General features: G+C 51.7%; 1 protein-coding gene across 1 annotated transcript in view; it reads left to right on the top strand.

Moving 5' to 3' along the window:
• Positions 1 to 19,135, top strand: part of OTOG (otogelin) — an 86,370-nt gene that overhangs the window by 8,231 nt on the left and 59,004 nt on the right. Inside the window, exons 7-21 of the mRNA XM_064576648.1 lie at positions 1,139 to 1,344; positions 2,103 to 2,233; positions 2,486 to 2,592; positions 3,015 to 3,124; positions 3,503 to 3,631; positions 4,500 to 4,608; positions 4,894 to 4,940; positions 5,432 to 5,577; positions 11,450 to 11,582; positions 12,732 to 12,909; positions 14,445 to 14,569; positions 15,549 to 15,761; positions 17,136 to 17,328; positions 18,688 to 18,762; positions 18,973 to 19,016. Of these exons, the coding sequence (XP_064432718.1) occupies positions 1,139 to 1,344; positions 2,103 to 2,233; positions 2,486 to 2,592; positions 3,015 to 3,124; positions 3,503 to 3,631; positions 4,500 to 4,608; positions 4,894 to 4,940; positions 5,432 to 5,577; positions 11,450 to 11,582; positions 12,732 to 12,909; positions 14,445 to 14,569; positions 15,549 to 15,761; positions 17,136 to 17,328; positions 18,688 to 18,762; positions 18,973 to 19,016 (1,946 nt within the window). The remainder of the gene's footprint in view (positions 1 to 1,138; positions 1,345 to 2,102; positions 2,234 to 2,485; positions 2,593 to 3,014; positions 3,125 to 3,502; positions 3,632 to 4,499; positions 4,609 to 4,893; positions 4,941 to 5,431; positions 5,578 to 11,449; positions 11,583 to 12,731; positions 12,910 to 14,444; positions 14,570 to 15,548; positions 15,762 to 17,135; positions 17,329 to 18,687; positions 18,763 to 18,972; positions 19,017 to 19,135) is intronic.

Raw genomic sequence — 19,135 nt, 5'->3', positions numbered from 1 at the left:
GAAAGATGAGTCCCTCAAGATTTTCTGAGACTCTCAAGGCATTGTGGGTTTCCAGACAGTGGGTATTCAGGCCAATAGTAGAATTTTCCAGATAGTTGAGAGTATACCACTACAAGCATGCTTACTTTTTTTTCTTTCACAATTTCGAGGGAATCTTCCTGAATGGATCATACACAGTTCAAGCCTCCTCAGAGCAGATATTGAGCACACTGTCCCCTTTTCTGATGACAAAGGGTCATTTGAATGTCGCTTATCTTGCTGGGACATCAGGGACGCCTGGGACCAGGGGAATGAGGACTCTTGGCCCCCACACCACATGGCCCAGACTGTGGTTCTTCTGAAATCTTTCCTGTATCTTGTCTTCACTGTCCTTTCCTTCCCTTGCGGTCTGCTGTCACTTCACACTGCTACTGGGTTGGGGGAAAGGGTCGTCCTGTGAGGACCCTTCTCCCGTTCTCATGTCCTGCTTCAGATCTGGAAACTGGGTAACCAAGTGTTCTGGGGCTGAGTGTAAAATTGAAAGCTTAAGGGTTTCTCCCGTGAAGAAAAGATTGTTATATGGATCTTTGGGTACCAGTTTTGGCCAGTTAGACCCCCTTTTTTTTTTTTTCCTGATTTTCAGGTGGATTGAAAGTTGCCAAATTCCAAACAGGCTAGGAGACCCTGTCCCAGTAAAACTGGGAATGTGGTAGGGACTGCTCTGGCCCTGCCTCTTTTCTTCCACTCCCAGTTTTCCTTATCCCTCAGCTTTCTTCTCTTCCTACCCCTTTCTGGCTCCCCCCGCACAAAACCAAACCGAGTCTGTGTCTGCTTATACCATTTCTCCCGTCTAGGAGCAAGGAGCTAGCAATTTCAGACACTCTAAGATTTATCCCTGCCGGGGAAATTGCAATTTTAAAAGCAAGTTTTAAACTCCAAAGACAAAAGAATCCCTCTCTAATGGTGGACTTCAGATACCGGGGAAGTCACGGGGAGGGAAAGGGGGGCCTCAGAGCCCATGGTAGCAGTGGTGTGTGGAGGAGGCAGGTGCTGGGTACATGATGGGTCCTGCGGGTAGGGGACGGCAGGTCCTTTGGGGAAGGGACTGGATGAGCGGAGGGGGTGTGAATGGCCTGAAGCTCTGGGCCATGCCCTGCAGGGTCCAACTACCACAGGTGATGGGGAGCGTGCGTCTGCAGCGGCTTGCTGGCTACATCCTTGTGCGGCATCAGTCAGCCTTCACTCTGGCCTGGGACGGTGCCTCGGCCGTCTACATCAAAATGAGCCCGGAGTTCCTGGGCTGGACTCATGGGCTGTGTGGGAACAACAATGCCGACCCCCAGGATGATCTGGTGACCAGCTATGGTGAGGTGCAGGGCAAGTGGCCTCCGAGGGCTTCGGGTGGAGGTGGGGGACGGGCCAGCCTGGGCGGGGCGGGAGAAGCCTTGGGGCAGAACCCTGGGGTCGTGGTACTGAAGACCCAGCGGGAGGCCAGGGGCCCCTTCCTACCCAGTGTGTTGCCTCAGTAGCATGAGCACTCAAACTCAGTTTCCTGGTCTGTAAAACAGACATAATGAGAATCCCTGCTAGGGTTGTGTGAGGCTCTAAAGGGCACTTTGCTAGATGGGACTGACCCTGCAAGATGAGTATGTTCCAGGGGCAGAGAGCAGAAGGCCAGAGAAGGGGCCCCATGGGAGCTGAAGGTACCTATGGAGCACTGGTAAGAAGTAAGAGGGAAGCATACAGGGCCGAGTCACGGCGACTCTGGCCGGAAGAAGAGAAGTGATCCCTTTGAGCACCCACAGCATACCGAACACTTAACATGCAGTCTTTGCAATAATCTCATGGGGGGCTACTTGCCCTATTTCACATGTGGGAGAACTGAGGCTCGGGGAGGGGCAGGAGCTTGTCCAGGCTCACGTACTAGTTGTCTTTTGATTGCATGGTGTTGCGTCCCCCCGAGTTTGGAGCAGTAGGGAGCTACAACAGGTTCTATTGCCTGTTATCACCAGCTTTTTCAGGAGAGTGGTCCCGTTGGGAAATGCAGACTGGGATGGGAGCCAGGAGGCTGGATTCTTCAACTGGATTCTTCCTCCTGTGGTCATGCTAGTTCTCCCCCCCAGGGAAGCTGACTGACGATGTGGCTGAGTTTGGGCAGAGCTGGCAAGAGCAGGCCCCCAACCAGCCTCCAGGGCCTACAACTCCGTCCCTGCCTCGCCCACCATGTCTGCAGCAGAGCCCGGGAACCATGCAGGTCTGGACCCTGGGGAGAGTGCCTCCCCACACCCATCCTAGTGTCTGGCGTAGGTTCATTTCCTACCCTCCTCCTAGGAATCACTGGCTGCAGGGGCCCAGGCTTGTCTGTGCCTATGGCCCCGCCCCTTTTTTCCTCCACCATTCTTTCTCTCTCTTGAGCTCAAATGGGGGTTCGGTGTGGGGGCTGGTGAAGTCAGGGCTGTGCGTGGCTTTGCCAGCCCCCGGCTCTGGCTCCTGGCCCTTTCCCCAGGGTGTGTACGACCGGTGTGAGGCTCTGTTGCGGCCCCCCTTTGATGCCTGCCATGCCTACGTCAGCCCTCTGCCCTTCACAGCCAGCTGTACCAGTGACCTCTGCCAGTGAGTAGGCAGCCCGGAGAGCAGCTGGGACTGGGTTGTGGGGAGACCTGTCCCGGTACTGCGGGGGCAGGGGGGCAGGGGGAGCTCAGCATGTGGATCACTGAGCCTGATAACCCCAGGCCCTGACAGATATGCTTCCCAAAGCTCAGAAATTCTTATCTGCATAGGTGGGACAGAGCTTCCCTATTCTCTGAAGCCCAGAAATGGGGACCGACGCCCTCAGGGTCACACAAGTCAATGGCAATGTTGGGACTAGAACCCAGGTGTCCTGCCTCCATCTGTATATGCGTGGATATCTTCCCAGTCTCCCTTTCCTAGCTACGTGACACGGAGGGGTGCCCTGAGCCCTGGAAGTCTCTAGATGGTGCTGGAGGGCAGGTGGCAGGTAGGGCTCTGGTGTGACCCTTGGTTTCCCGGCACAGGTCGGTGGGCGACGAAGCCACCTGGTGCCGGGCGCTGGCAGAGTACGCCCGAGCGTGTGCCCAGGCAGGGCGGCCCCTGCAGGACTGGAGGGCCCAGCTCCCGCAATGCGGTAGGGGCATCCTGCTGGTGGGCACGGAGGGGTTCTCACGAGCTCTGTCCTGGGGCTCTGGGTGGCATCTTCGGGCCTCAGCTCAGTGTCCTGACCTGCTTAGAACCACAGTTGTCGGAGCTGTAGGGTCTGAGACCCCATTTGTGACCGAGGAGCAGACAGGCTCAGAGTGGAGGGCCTGGCCTAGGGTCCCAGAGCCAGCTAAGGGTGGTTCTCAGAGCCTCCCAGGCTCTGGCCAACTTTCCGGTCACCCAGGGTTCGCACTGGGACTAGGGGAACAGGAAGATGAGAGCCCTCCTTCCCCCTACCCTGAGGCCTGGAGTAGGGGCTGGGTGTGTCCTGGCAGAGCCGGGGTCAGACTTCTCCCTTGCCCCTCAGCCGTGCACTGCAAGGAGAAGGCCTTTACCTACAACGAGTGCATCGCCTGCTGCCCCGCCTCCTGCCAGTCCCGGACGACCTGCGTGGACAGTGAGATCACCTGTGTGGACGGCTGCTACTGCCCTGATGGTAGGCTGGGGGGGGTGGGGGGAGCAGGTGCCTGGCAGTGTCTTTCTGGGCTGGCACGGACGAGCATGACGCAGGGGCTCAGAGGGTGCCTGTTTGTTCAATGAGTGAAGGAAGGAACACACAACTAATAAGGGAATAAATGATGACTGGCTTCAGGGAGGTGAGGGTGGGAGTGGCACTGTGGCTCTTGAGAAGTCCTTCAGGGTATTTCATTTGATCGGGACCGACCTCTTAAGGTGTGTAGACCAGGACAAGTCATTCATTCATTCATTTGTTCTTTTATCACACACACATTTGCTTAAACACTCGTCCACGTTTTTTAGGTGGTATAAATTTGCAGCACGTCTGTGGTACGCAGCTCACTTGGTTAGGCAGGAGTTGAGATAAAAATGTATGGAGATATGGCCATTGACTTTAGGGGTCAGAATCTGGTTGCGGTGATAAGATCCACATACCTACGACTCCCGTCTAAGGCATAATGTAGTGAGGACCCCCTCGGGTTCAGACAAGAAGAGACATAGGAATTCAGTGAAGGGAGAGATTGTCAGGGAAGGCTTCCTGGAGGAGGTGGTACCTAAGCTGGTCTTAGATGCAGTGACAGGCTTTTGAGAGGTGGAGAAGAGAAGCTAGTCAGTATGCAGGTTGCTTGGGGTGGTGAGGTGAGATTAGGCAAAGGTCTGGAGGTGAGATTATTTGCCCAGAGGGGATTCAGATCTGGCCTGAGCCAAGGATTTATGCAGCAGAAAGCTTGAAAGTGGGCTCAGTGGTGAAAGCTTGGATGGGATCTTTGTCCCAGGCCTGGGGCAGCCACGAACGGTCTGTCAACAGGAGTGGAGGTGAGTTAAGTGGGCCTTTGCTGTCACCGTAGGGCTGATCTTTGAGGACGGGGACTGTGTGGCACCAGCTGAGTGTCCCTGTGAATTCCATGGGACCCTGTACCCGACTGGCTCTGTGGTGAAAGAAGACTGCAATGCCTGGTCTGTGTCCACAGCTGGGGGGTGGGGCAGTGGTGATTTCCAGGGTTTCCCATCAGGGCTGCCCATCTGGGGTCTGGGAGCCCTGGGGACGTGGGGGCACTCACTCAGCATCTCTAAGTCCCAGGAGATCTCATTTGAGCTAACCCTCGGAGGTAGAGGAAATCTCTACCACCCATTGTAAAGACGGGAAGACTGAGGGCAGGGGACAGGAACTCTGTGGACCCTGCAATCCTCCAGTCTAGGCCTGGGGAAGTGAGCCCTGCCTCCTTGGTCTCTGTGTTTCAGCACATGCACTGCAGGCAAGTGGGCGTGCAGCACAGCTCTCTGCCCAGGTATGTCGGATCCCCGCCTCACACTCTACCCCCTTCCTCTAGTCTCACAGCTTTTTGGGGCAGAAGATTCTGGGGACCAGGCCTGCAGTTCCCAGCTTGACCCACTTTGTTTCCTCAGAGCTGCTTTGCCTGGTTTAGGGATTGCTCCAGCCCCTGTCAGGAAGGGCTTTTATGGGGGGGGGGTCTATCTAAGGACCTTCCTGAGCTTGGGGAGCTTGGACGGAGACTGGTCTCCAAGCTCAGGCCCTGGTCTCCTGGCAGGGGGAGATGCCCAGGGCAGGGCTGTGTCTCCTTTCAGATGGGCTGGGGAGGGGGGGGCAGGGCTGCTTCTCCCCAGTGACCAGAGCCTCCAAAAGGGGGCCAGGGCTCCAAACACTGCCCGAACTCCTGAGGACAGGGTGCTGTCTCTTCCTCATGCTCAGAGCCTGCAGGGCAGAGGCCGTCCCCGTGGGGCAGCTCCCATGTGTCAGCCACTTTTCTCTGCCCCGCAGCCGAGTGTTCAGTGACTGGCGACATCCATTTCACGACCTTTGATGGCCGCCGGTACACATTCCCTGCCACGTGTCAGTACATCCTGGCCAAGAGCCGCTCCTCCGGCACCTTCACAGTGACGCTGCAGAATGCCCCATGTGGCCTGGTAAGGGCTGGGGACCTCAGGCCCAACCCAGCCAGCCACCCCTGCTCCCTGCCTCTTAGAGAGGCTGAGGGATGCGGGGCAGGGCCCCAGGGTTTCCACAGCCCCTTCACCCTGATGTTTATTCTTTTGGGGCAGAGTCAGGGGACAGGAGACTAGGTTCTGTCTCTAGAACATCTGCTAGCTGACAGGCACTTCCCTTTTCTGGGCCTCAGTGTTTATTTAAAAAAATCTCTAAAATGGGTCTAATTCAACTTAGTCTTTTCTGCTTCCTTGGATTGTACCTTCAACATCTCTGTATTCATTTGTTCATTCATTTATTCATTCAGCAAATACTGAACATCTGTTTGTGCCAGAAGCTAGGTCTTGGAGACTGGGATGAATTGGATCTGGCTCTGCCCTCTTAGGCCTTGTAGTTTGGTAGGTGAGGCAGATAAGTGACCCCATAATCCACTATGTTATCGCAGCTGGGACAATATGGACATTACAAGGTAGGTCTCCATGGAGGAGCTTTTCCTTGTTGTTGCTTTACCTGGATGTCAGGTGGGAGGAGGGGTGGATCCGGAAAGACTTCCTAGAGGAGGTGACCCCTGGGCTGTGTCAGCCACTTGTGAATGTAACTGAGAAAATGGCCAACTTGCTGGTCTGGGGTAGTTTTGAGTTTCTCTCTCAGTGACTGCATTTTTCCCTGAGCCAACCATACTGAGCTGACCCCATAAGCCCTGGTCTGGGCTAAACTCAAGCTCCTTCCTGCACAATAGAGCAGGGATTCACACCCATAGACAGGACAGCCACCCCCAATCCCACCTCCCTGCCTGCTTTTCTCTCCCAGTGATGTCAGTGGGTAAGCAGACATCACTTAGTGGTGTCCCTCCCTGGCCCTGGGGACCTAGGCTGGGCGGTGGACGAGGGAAAGGGCTGTGCTTTCTTCCTTTTGAGGCTTGAGTGACCCCCTCCCTTCTCTCTGCCAGAGAATGGCCTGGATCTGCCCTTGGCTGCTCTCTGAATCAGAAGAATACTTGTCCTTAAAAGCCAGGTTACTCTTATCCTGAGGGTGGCAAAAGAAAAGGCAAAGCAGACATACACTGCCCAGTGGGACTCCTTCCCATTTACAAAGTTCTAGAGTCTTAGAATACCTGGGGCTATGGGACCTTGGAGGTCTCTTACCAGCCCCCTCTCTACCATATTCTGGATGGTGGCCAGCCAGCCTCGGCCTGAGGTAACCTGCTTCACTGCTGAACAGTGCCTCTTGATAGCACTTTCCTTTTACCGTGAGCCAGGTCTCCTCCTTGTGACTTCATCCACGCTGATGAGCCAGTAGAAGGCCAGCCCTCTGCCGGCTCTCTGCAGGGCACAGTGAGGGCTACACAGATGAGTCAGATCCTGGTCCTAGCCACCAGGAGCTCACAGCCCAGTGAGGGAATCAGTCATGTCCTCAGGTCAGGTGCTTCACTATGAGATACAAGAGCAGTGCTGTCAGAGGGGAGTTCTGTGGAGGAAGAAATATTCCTACAGGTCAGAAGAAAGGATCAGGGAAAGCCTCATGGCAGAGGTGGCATTTGAGCTGAATGACCTAAAAAGTGGGCCTAAAAAGATAAATAGAAATAAGATATGTATATTTGAGGATGGGGAGGAAGGGGAGTCCAGGAGGATCAGGTCATATGAAAGAAAGCAATGAGGTTGGAATGTTCTAGAATACATTAAGGCAGATGCAGAAGGACTTGGCAACTGGCTGACTGATAAGGTGCAGGGTGTGTGGGAGAGAAGCAGGAGGAGTCAAAGATGAAGCTGTGACTTCAGTCCTGGGTGAACACAAGGGGGTAGGGTGAGGATGTTAACAGAGAGGATGATGATGATGAAGTATTTGCACAGTACTTTGAACTTTGACTAATCACATTTGCATAGGACATCTAGTTTAAGGTTCAAAATACCCCCATGTAGTAGTCATTATTATTCTCCCCAGTTAAAATATGATAAGACAGGCCTATAGAGGCTTGGGGTGTTCCTGATAACTCCCAGCCAGCAGGAGGAGGAGCTGAGCCAGACCCAAGGTTGGAAGTCCAGAAAGCCTGTCACAACCTCTTAATACACCCACCCCAAAATCAGGGTAGTGTTTACAGCCTTTGAAGTATTTTTTCAAGTAGACCTTATTTCTCAGAGTAGCTTTAGATTTTACAGAAAAATGCAAAGATAGTACATAGAGTTCCCATATACCCCACACCTAATTTCTCCTATTATTAACATCATACATTGGTATGGTACATTTGCTACAAATAACGAACCAATATTTGTACATTAACTAAAGTCTGCACTTTACTCATATTTCCTTATTTATTTTTTTAACCTAATATCATTTTTCTCTGTTCCAACATACCACATTACATTTAGTCATCACGTCTCCTAGGCTTTTCCTTGCTGTTGCACTTTCTTTCTTTCTTTTCTTTGTGTGTGTGTGTGTGTGTGTGTTTGCAAGAGGGAAGGAGAGAGAGTACATACCCATGAGCCAGAGGCAGGGGCAGAGGGAGAGAGAGAGAGAGAGAGAAAATCTTAAGCAGACTCCATGCCAGCGTGGAGCCCCATGTGGGGCTTGATGTCACCACCCTGAGATGATGACCTGAGGAGAAATCAAGAGTTGGATGCCCAACCAGCTGAGCCTAGGTGCCCCCTTGCTGTTACAGTTTCTAAGACTTTATTTATGATGATCTTGAAAGTTTTGAGGAGTACTGGTCAGATATTTTGTAGGATGCCCCTCTACTGGAATTTGTGTGATGTTTTCCTCATGGTTAGAGTGGTGTTATGGATTTTGGGAGGAAGATAAGAAGTAAATTGCTATTTTCATCACATCTTATCAAGGGTGCATATACCAACATGGTTTATCACTGTTGAGGTTGACCTTGGTCATCTGGCTGAGGTAGTGTCTGTCACTTTCTCCACTGTAAAGCTACCCCTCTTTTCCTCCCTTACCATACTGTTCTTTTTGGAAGGAAGTCGTTATGTACAGCCCACACTTAAAGAGTGGGAAGTTATGCTCCCTCTGCTTGAAGACAGAGAATCTACATACATCATTTGGAACTTTTCTGCACAGGAGATTTGTCTTTTTTCCTTCACATATTTTCTTTCAGTCATTTATTTATGTCAGCATGGACCCAGGGATATTTATTTTATACTTTGGGTAGAAGCCAATACTTCCTTATTTATTTTGTGATTCAAATGTTTCTGACTTGACCATCCCTCAAGTCTTTCAGTTGGCTCTTGGGTCCCTTTGGCATACCCCCATTGTTGTGTGTCTGTGTGTGTCTGTGTGTGTACTGCCTTAATTTATGGTCCTACAAGATGCACCAGGCTCATCTTGCATATTTCCTGTTCCATTCCTAGAATCAGCCATTTCTGAAAAAAATATTATCAGATGCTCTGGGCTCTTTTTATTGGAGAATGGTTTTAGAAACCAAGATCTGGGGTACTGGGTGTGCTCAATTGCTACTGGGTATCATTTCTTTTAGACCCTCTCAGCTGACAAAAAAAGGAAATAATATGTATAACCTATGAATATCCTTGTATAGCCAATGTATATACACATATAGCTCTCTATATGTGTGCTAAACAGGAGTTCATATTGATGTTCCAACTCTCATCCATTACCACAAGGGTCATTCTAGCCTCTCCCCTTGCTTATCTGTAAACACCCACCCCGACAGTGAGAAATCTGGTTTCCACCATCCACTATCCATGTATCTAATTGTTCAATTCCCATATACATGTATAGAAGTACCAGAATTATTAACTTATACCCATGGGAAAGAACTTTATCAACTAGAGTACAGTGCTTATGCACAGTTCCTTTTGCCTTTAGTCTTACAAACTCCACTTATTTCCAAAGTTACTTCGGTCAACACCTTCAGTGAGTTTGTTTTATATATTTGTAATACAGTTAGATTCTTTTGTCACAGTCTGCATTCCATCCTGGGACCCTCTGGCCTCCTACATGATTTTTTTTTTTTAATTGTACACATTAGGGTTCACTCTTTATGCTGTAAAGTTCTCTGGGCTGTGACAAATGCAGCCTCCCAAGTATTCCATGCCCTTTTGTTATCTGTATCAAACCAGGCAGGACCAACCAACTATTGTTGTATCTCTATTCCTGAAGGAGAGAACTGAGGTGTAGAGAAGTTTAATGAAGTCTTTAAAGTCTCAGCTTTCAAGCGCCTGTGTGGCTCGGTTGTTAAGCCTCTGCTTTCGGCTCAGGTCATGGTCCCAGGGTCCTGGGATCGAGCCCCACATTGGGCTCCCTGCTCGGCGGGAAGCCTGCTTCTCCCTCTCCCACTACCCCTGCTTGTGTTCCCTCTCTTGCTGTGTCTCTCTCTGTCAAATAAAATCTTTAAAAAGAAAAAAAGTCTCAGCTTTCAGTGACATCAAGACTTGAACCTAAGACTTTGACTAAAGGATGCAGGCTTTCTTCCTGCACCAATGACATGTCCAGAGGGGACCAGAGTATGAGTGGGTTTGACAAAGGTGATGTTTTAGACACAGTGCTTTTGAGCTGTTTCAGGGATTTTAAGTCTCCTTGGGAAGGAACTTGGAAGGTCGCAGCTTATTGTACAATGCCTTTCTGAAAAGTTTCAAGCTCTAATCCTTTCCTCATTTCACTGTTCAATTATATCACTTTCAGGTTATGCTTTCTCTGGCTGTCTTTGGACTTAGGATAAAGTCCAAGGATTTTACAAAGCTCTGCCTAAGCTGGCCCCTGCCTACTTCTTGAACCTTATCTTAAACCACTTTGCTCACTGGCCTTCTGGTCATTTTTTACGTGCTTGGATGCATTAAATGCCTTCCTGTGTCGGGGAATTTTGTACAGATTGTTCACTATACCTGGATGTCCCTCTCCTTGCCTTTTCTCTTTGCCCAGCTACCTTCTATGGATCCTTCAGATCTCAGCTCACCTGTCACGTTTTCCTGTGCCTCAGTCTTCTGATCTGCACAATAGGGTTGTTGGTAATACTTACTAAATAGGATTGCTATGAGAATTGAGTGAATACATGTAAAAAAATTAGAATAGTACCTGAACATAGTAACTATATTAAACTTAGCTGTTATTATAATAAATATAGCATTATTAAAAGTTTTGTTATGATTTTTACATTATCGTTATCTTTCCCTAGGATGGCCTTTCCTACTTCTGCAGACTAAGTCTTGTTCCTTCACTATATGCTTTCCTAGCACCCTACAGCTATTTGTAGCACTGATCCCAATAATAATTTAAAAGCCAACTTTGTAATTACTTGTTGAATGTCTGTGTCCCAAACAAGTATGTACTCTCTATGAATATATCTGTCATGTTCATCACTGTATGGTTGTGTGGATATTTCCTTGTGGAAGGGAAGTAGGAATGGGCCTGATGTCTACTCCCCATTTCAGAGATGAGAACCTGAGGCCTGGATAGTATTAGCTCATTTCCTGCCTGCCTATGAGTGGAGCTTGGTATCCTGCAGGATGTGACACATGAAAAGAGCTATATAAATACCTATAAAAGGATGAAATTAAAGTCCTATATTGTACTTGAATGGGGAGGCCAGAGTTTCTGAGGCTAGACTCTGGGCTGTCCAGGGGGTCTCTCTCTGCTCTGTGTCATAGACGGTCTAAGAGCTGACTATCTTTTTATTTGCATTATCCCAGCTCTGCCACTAACTTTCTCCAATCGGAGCCTCTGCCTTCCTATTCCCAGATGAGGCATTTGTTTAGAGGACTCCTAATATCTTTTGGGGGCTCTGTCTCAGCCTGCCCCTGACCTCAAACTGCACTAGAATCCCTGCTCCTGGGGGTTCTGTTGGGACCAGCAAGACAGACTGACTATGCCGCATTTGTCTTCCTCTTTCTCCAGAACCAGGATGGAGTCTGTGTCCAGTCAGTATCAGTGATTCTGCATCAGGACCCTCGGAGGCAGGTGACCCTGACCCAAGCGGGGGATGTCCTTCTGTTTGACCAGTACAAGGTCACCCCACCCTACACAGATGGTACGGCTTTGGAGGGCGAGAGCTAGCTGGGAGCTAGCTGCCCAGGCCTCTTCTTCCAGGCACTGCCTCTGGCCAAAGGCACTGCCACATGGGCAAGAGCTCACATTCTCTAATGCTGGGTCAATCAGGCCAGAGGGGCACCTTGGTCCCAGGAACGTGGACTCTGGACTTGCAAGATGGTCTTTGTCCCCATCCCAACATGACAATAGGCTTTACAGTAGCATGATGGCTTCTCCTAACATGAGGATATGAATGGGGCTGTTTTCCATCCCTATTCTAATTTTTTTTTTTTTAAGATTTTATTTATTTGAGAGAAGAGAATGAGAGAGAGAGAGAGCGTGCTTGAGCACACACGCATGGGGGGGTAGGGACAGAAGGGGAGGGAGGGGCAGAGGGAGAGGGAGAAGCAGACTCCCTACTGAGCAGGGAGCCCTACAGATGGTTCAGTACCAGGACGCCAAGACATGACCTGAGCCAAAGGCAGATGCTTAACCGACTGAGCCACCTAGGCGCCCCTATTTGTTTTTTAATTACTTATTATCCTGTCTGATTCCGCAAGGTATCTGTGGTATCTTGTCGGAAGCACATCTAACAAAAATGGCAAAATTGTTAAGAAATAAAAGTGCCAGAGAAAATGATAAAGAAAAAAAAAAAGAATAAGGGTTCAAGACCGAGAGGAGAGGGGATGCAGGGGATATAAAGAGACCAAAGAAATGCAAGTCACAAAAAGTGAAAAATTCATTACATTTGACTCTAAAAATTTTAAATTGCTACAATTAAATCTAAAATCATATTGTGAGCTTCCTGATGATCACTGAAAAATGGGTAGTTACAGAATTCTCCTTTGCTACAGAAGGAAATATTATCAGTTCCTTATGGAGGCAAAACTTTAACTGGCACTTGACGTTCAAAACAAAACAACAACAACATCTTAGCCAGGGCTGCCATGGTGTTATCCCCGAGTCCTGATTGCATCCCTGAACAGGATTTCCTAAAGGGTTCCCAAGCCAACCCCTTGGCAGGGCTTCACCCGGCGTGAAGGCTGGTCTGGCTGGGTATGGGGGTCGGCGAGGGCCATGCAGGTGGTGGCGGGGGGTGGGGTGCATGTTGGCAGAACTTCCCACATCCCTATTGTGGTTCTGTGCCCAGACGCCTTTGAGATCTGGAGGCTGTCCTCCATGTTCCTGCGGGTGAAGACCAACGTGGGCGTGCGGGTGCTCTATGACCGCCAAGGACTGCGGCTCTACCTGCAGGTGGACCAGCGATGGGCAGAGGACACTGTGGGCCTCTGTGGCACCTTCAATGGCAACATGCAGGATGACTTCCTGTACGTGCTCCTGCCCTGGAAACAGAGGAGGGGGGTGGGTCCCTGAAGGCCGAGTACCCGGAGCTTCTTCTTGAAAACATCTCTCTGAAACTTCCTTGGTCTCTCACTGGGCCACACATGCACCATTGATTACTTATTCCTCTACATTTAAATCAAAGCATATTTCTTTAGGGCCATGCATCACAGTTTTCTTTTTGCAGAAGACTCACCTGGGGAGCTTGTTAAAATGCTGACTCCTGGGTTTTACTTCTCGTGTATCTGATTTGCACTGGGGCCCAAGAATCCTGTTTTTAATAAGTAACCACTGCGATTCGAGGATAAGAGATCTATGGACCATACCTTGAGAAATACTGTTTATAATGAGGTCTTAAAATTCGTAGACCTTAGGCTGGGTTTGATTTGGTTCATGGTTTTCTTTGTTTTAATTGACTGTGAACCCTTTAGATGAGTGTAAGCCCCCAGTGAGCCAATGATGCGCAGACTCTTTCTTTCTATCCCACCAGGCCAGTCTAAGCCATATATCTTTCCTGCCTGGTGCTTGAGGGTTGCAATGTGAGCCTCCCCACCTTCAGGGAAAGGCTGTTTCCCAGGGACTGACAGAGAATTGAAAGACTGTCTGGGCATGGATACAGTTTAGGAACTTGGGAAGGGACAAGAGTCAGACTTTCCAGAAAGGAGAATAAAGAGTTGATCTTGAAGGTGAAAGGTTCTGGCCAGTTTTTCAAGTTATATGCATTATGCGATGTAGAAGTAAAGGAGAGGCTTTCTTCAGCCAGAAATAAGAATTCAGATTCGTTCAGAAAAATAAGAGTCAGAAGAAACAGAGGCTTTTAAATGCATGCACATTTAAAAATGTAGCATTCTACTCTGTCTTGCCTGGTGGGGCTGATGTTAAGGCTGCTTGCCACCCTCCTAAAAGTGAACTCTGCGCAGAAAAGTTGCTGTGCATAACTTGAGGGCTCTCACTGCTCAGGAGCAGTAACGTGGGTGTGGTGAGTGCCAGGCAGAACCTGTCCCACCCCTGCACATTATGATCTCTCCCATCTACCATCTTCTCGGGTTTGGTGACTCTTGGAGACTGGCGATATCTAGGAAACATGCTTTTCCCCCTTTCTTCCTTTGTTGCCCCTTGTATGACTATTTCCTACCTAGAGGGAAAAGGAGGGCAAAAGAGCTTTCAGGAACTGCTCATGGAGAAGGGAGGAGGAAGTCTTAATCCGGTGAAGTTTGGTTCACATGGTGTCCCCGTTTCTCTCTTTCTGACATGAAGAGCTGGGGGGTGGGTGGTGAAGATCGTGTAGTAGGTGGCCCCAAGCCAGTTTTGAGTCCCTTTAGAGCCTGTTAAATATGATGTGTGTGTGTGTGTGTGTTCGCACATGTGTACATCCATAATTGTATGTGTTTGTATGCGACCGTGTAGACTCCCTTGGCTGTTTGCATGTCTGGCATCTGTTTGTGCTCTGGCTGTATGCTGTACATACGTGGATCTGAGTCCACATGGGCAAGGGTGTGACTGTGCTGTGCCATGATTGCAGGTCCCCAGTGGGTGTGCCTGAGAGCACCCCACAACTCTTTGGCAACTCTTGGAAAACGCTGTCTGCCTGCTCCCCACTGGTCTCTGGCTCCCCGCTGGACCCCTGCGACCTGCACTTGCAAGCAGGTGAGGTGGGGGGAGAGGGAGAGGGGGAGTGGGGTGCGGTGGGGCTGGTTTGAGAGGGATGAGATGAGACCTCTGGGCCTGAGGAGGCTGGGCAGGTTGGGCAGACGTGCAGAGAGGGGGCCGTAGTTCCCTTCTGGGAAGGGTCAGGCAGACAGAAACTTCAGGGTCTACCACTGCCGTGTAGACACACCTTTGAACTGGCTCCCCGGTCTCAAGGCAAAAGTCTAAGCCCTCACAATGGCCCCACCAGGCCCTACACACTCTGCCCATCTCCCTTGCCCCCCCAACTCTGCTGCAGCCACACAGGCCTCCTTGCTGTTCTTCCTACACAGCGAGGTGTGCTCTCTGCACCAGGCCTTTAGACTTGTCATTCCCTCCACCTGGAATGCTCTTCCCTCACTAAACACAGGCCTTACTCCCTCACCTCTTTCAACTTTTTGTTCAGACTTCATCTTCCCACAGAGGCCTTCCGGACCACCTGGTTTAAAATTGCAGTTGGCCCTCCCACCCCACCTCCAATGCCTGTCCTTCCTCCTTCTCTTTCTCGGAGGTCTGCACCTTCTGCTTTGCCACAGAAGTTGTTTAGGGGCAGTCTCCTCAACCGTGGAGTGTAAGCTCCACGACGGCAGGATTTTTGTCTGTTTTGTTCACTCCTGTGTCTCCTTCCAGCATGTGGATCATGTCCCGCGCAAGGTGGACTGTATTGCACGAATGCTCTACATGCACACGCGCACTCGCTCTCCTTCAGTCATTTACACCCATGCCTGCGGCCAGCCGCAGTCACGGCCAGACTTAGCAAACCATACCAGCCGTGCGCTCTGGTACCTGCTCACATCCTTCCTATACACACACACTCCCACCCGCCTTCTCACGCCGACAACCCCCTGAACTGTGGGGGGGGGGGGCAGGAAGAGCGTGGGGCCCGGGACACCAGGCAGACCAGATCCCTGCTCCCTGCCCCCGTTCCTCCTGTCTCCAGCCTCCTATGCAGTGCAGTCCTGCAGTGTGCTCACCGGGGAGCTGTTTGCGCCCTGCTCCGCGTACCTGAGCCCCGTGCCCTACTTTGAGCAGTGCCGCCAGGACGCCTGCCGCTGTGGGCAGCCCTGCCTGTGTGCCGCGCTGGCCCACTATGCCCACCTGTGCCGGCGCCACGGGCTCCCCGTTGACTTCCGCGCCCACCTGCCGGCCTGTGGTGAGTGCCCCACGCGGGCGCGCCCCCATGAGGGTGGCTGGAGGAGCCTGAGCTCCAGGCCCGAGTGTCCGCCTGCCCCCCTTGCCGCCGAACACCCCCGCCTCACCCCTCTTCTGTGCTCTCCATCCCCTTGGCCAGCCGGGCCTGACACTCAGGACGTGTGGCTCATGACCGCTTCTCTGTGACCCTCACCTCCAGCCCATCTCCAAGTCCTGTCTGACCTGTCGATGGGAGATTGAAATTCACCCACTTGTCACCACCTCCACGGCCACCACCCCGGTCAGAGCTTCCCAGTAGGCCTCCCCACGGCCTCTTTTTGAGCCTTCTCGAGATCACTGGCTCCCATCACCCTCAGTGCACATGTGGCTCAGTGGGCATGAGCTGGCTCCTGCTCACCCCCCCACAGCTGGGCCACACTCCTCCCCATGTCTCAGTTGTCTCTGGGCCCCCAGCCCTAGCCCAGGGCCCCACTCGCAGTAAGCTCTTAACAAATGTTTGTTGACGAAATGGAAAGACTGTCCCGAGAGTCAGGAGACCTGTGTTCTATGCCAGCCTTGCAGGTTATTGCTGTGTGTCCCTGAGAGGCCCTGCCCCTCTCTTGAGTCAGAGTCTCCAGAGGTGATTGGACAGGACCAGTGGTTTATAACCCCGACTGCACATTAGAGTCAACATAGGAGCTTTAAAAAAAAATGCACATATCTGTGCCTCATTCAGTATCAATGAAAACAACATGTCTGGCCATGGGGGCGGGCATCAGCATTTTTAAATGGAGACTGATGTGTAGCCTGGGTGAGAACAACTGAGCTTGACAGTCTGGCTCTGGCAGGGTGCAGGAGACCCCAAGGGAGTGGGATGCTGGCCAGATGAGGAGAGGGAAGCCTGGAGTCTTTGGACAGAGGGCCCCAAGAGGCTGCTAAATGGGGCACAATTGATCTTCACAGCCCATGTGTGTTATAGACGTGGAAGTGAGAGGGATGGCAGTGTGTGTGATACCCACCTGTGCGTGTGCTTGTGTCTGTGTGTGAGTGATGGGCCGGATGCAGGGCTGTCAGCGAGGGGTGACCTTTACCCTCCCCCAATATCACTACCTAAGAGGAGCGCCCTGCAGAGAAAAAGAAACACCAATGGCAGGGTCCAGACTGGACTTGGGAAGGGGGGCCCACCCCTGCCACTCTGCCATTGTAGTGTAGTGGGAGGAAGTGGGACTCTGAAGTCAGGCCTGGGTTCAAATCCCAAGGCTGACCTTGACCTGCCGTGTGACCTCGAACAAGTATCTTCTCTGGTTCTCGGTTCTCCTCATCAGGATGATGACCCCACCCCCACATGGTTGTGGGGATGAGGGAGACAAAGCACACAGTTTCATTCCCACTACAGCACTGTCCTGTGAGGCCACCAAGGAGTATAGCCCCTGTGTGGCCCTGTGTGGACAAACCTGCCAGGACCTGGCCAGCCCTGTGGCCTGTGGGGCTGGTGGCAGCAGTGACCTCAGTGGGGACGAGTGTGTAGAAGGCTGTACCTGCCCACCGGACACCTATCTGGACACCCAGGCTGACCTCTGTGTCCCTAGGTGAGCGGGCTAACTTGACCTCTGTCTGGGAGGAGGGCCGGGGGGAGGCTGAGCGTCTCCAGGGCATCTGAGGCTGGGGAGGCTGGCTGCACCTCTCATGTCCCTGCTTCATCTCATAGTCACAGGGCAGAGCTTGATGGGTGACTGGGTGGATGGGTTTCTTCCCCTGGGCCCCCCTCTCAGGTCTTTTTCCTGAGCTCCAGCTCCTTAGGCCTAGAACTCCAGCCTGGCTTCCCTATGAGACAGAATAACAGACCCACAGAGACAGCTTCTCTCCCTTTATCTCCCCTTTCCTTCCACAAATATTTATTGACCTCCTAGTATGTTCTAGACAATTCTAGGCCCTGGAAATTCAGCAACAAACAAAATAGGATCCTGCCCTCATGGAGCTCACGTTCTTGTGCCAAGACAGATTAATAAATAAACCGATGCTTAAAGGGTCTGGTGGTAACAAGGTCTAAACAGGCAGGGAGGGGTTACTGTTATGTCACATGAGGTGAGCACTGAAAGAAGGCCTTTCTGCTGAGTTGACATGTGAGCAAAGATGGGGGGAAGTGAGGGATGAGGGCTCCAGGCCGAGGGGACAGGGGTGGCCCCGAGGCTGGCTGTGGCGTGATCTCAGTGTGGCTGGAGGCAGAGGTGGGAAGCGGTGACCCCACAGGATCCCAGGGCTGACCGGCAAACTGTAGGATCCTCCTTTGAGATCCCCACCCCTTGTGGTTCAGTATCGCCAACAAAGGGGTCTCTGAGGTTTATATGGGGGGAGTGGTTGAAGAGGGAGAAGGTGACTGAGAAACACAGGGGTCGGATGAGTTCAGACATCCCTTCCAGCCCTCAGCTGGTCTGCTTCAAGCCCTGCACTTGGCCAGGACTGGCAGGGGCTGTGGGAGGTGTGTGAAGAGGAAAGAGTCTGTGCCCTCAGTGGACCTACAAGGAGGAGCCGAAAGACAGCACCAGGGACCCTGTGAGGAATAGATGAGATGACGTATTTGGAGGGCCTAGCCCAGTGTTCAAAACATTTAACAACGGGCATGGTGTGGACGCTGATGCTGGGTGTGAATGAGCAGGATGAGAATACCCTTCCTGCATCCATGTCTGACACAGCCCGGGCTCAGGAAGTGTGGCCCTGTTCTTACACCCTCTCTTTTCCCCAGCCCAAGGGAGGTTGGCTTTGGGTGGACAGAGACCAGTGAAGGTGGATGGCCCTGACCTCTGTCCTTGGTGCCAGTCTGGCTTCCCCACTCCTTGGAGATGTGTCACCTGTCACAGCAGATGCCATTACTTGTCTCTGCGTCCTTATGCCCCTGGCTGCCCCAGCTCCTGAGTCGGCTCACTTTTCTCTGTTCCTGGGTTCTACAGGAACCAGTGCTCCTGCCACTTTCAAGGAATGGACTATCCCCCTGGAGACAGCGACATTCCATCTCTGGGCCACTGGTGAGCCCCCTGATAGCAGCGTTAGTGTCCTCTCCTTAAATGGAAGTTGCTGACTGAAGAAAATACAGCCAAGCAGATCTTTCCACGAAGCAATGCTCACCTGCCGCCTCTGTGCAGGGGGCCAGGGACAGAGTGGGGATGTCTGTCTGAACCCTGAGTTCTGCACTGACTGAGTCAGCTAATCCCAGTGCACCCCTCCCCCCCCAACAGCCACTGCAAAGATGGAGTCATGAGCTGTGATAGCAGAGCGCCAGGTAAGGTGGAAGGTGAGGGATTCTTCTGGGGGCTCCTCCACGGTAGTGGGGTTATGGAGAGGAGACTGGGGAGCTTGAGGACAGATCGGGAGGGGAAAGCCCAGCCACGTCTTACCCCA

Source organism: Mirounga angustirostris, unplaced genomic scaffold, assembly GCF_029215605.1.
Source record: "Mirounga angustirostris isolate CCGP_5_RB_7025 unplaced genomic scaffold, mMirAng1.0.hap1 SCAF_13, whole genome shotgun sequence".
Classification (NCBI taxonomy): Eukaryota; Metazoa; Chordata; class Mammalia; order Carnivora; family Phocidae; genus Mirounga; species Mirounga angustirostris.
Note: the sequence above shows the minus strand (reverse complement) of the source record. Positions and strands in the feature narration are given on the sequence as shown.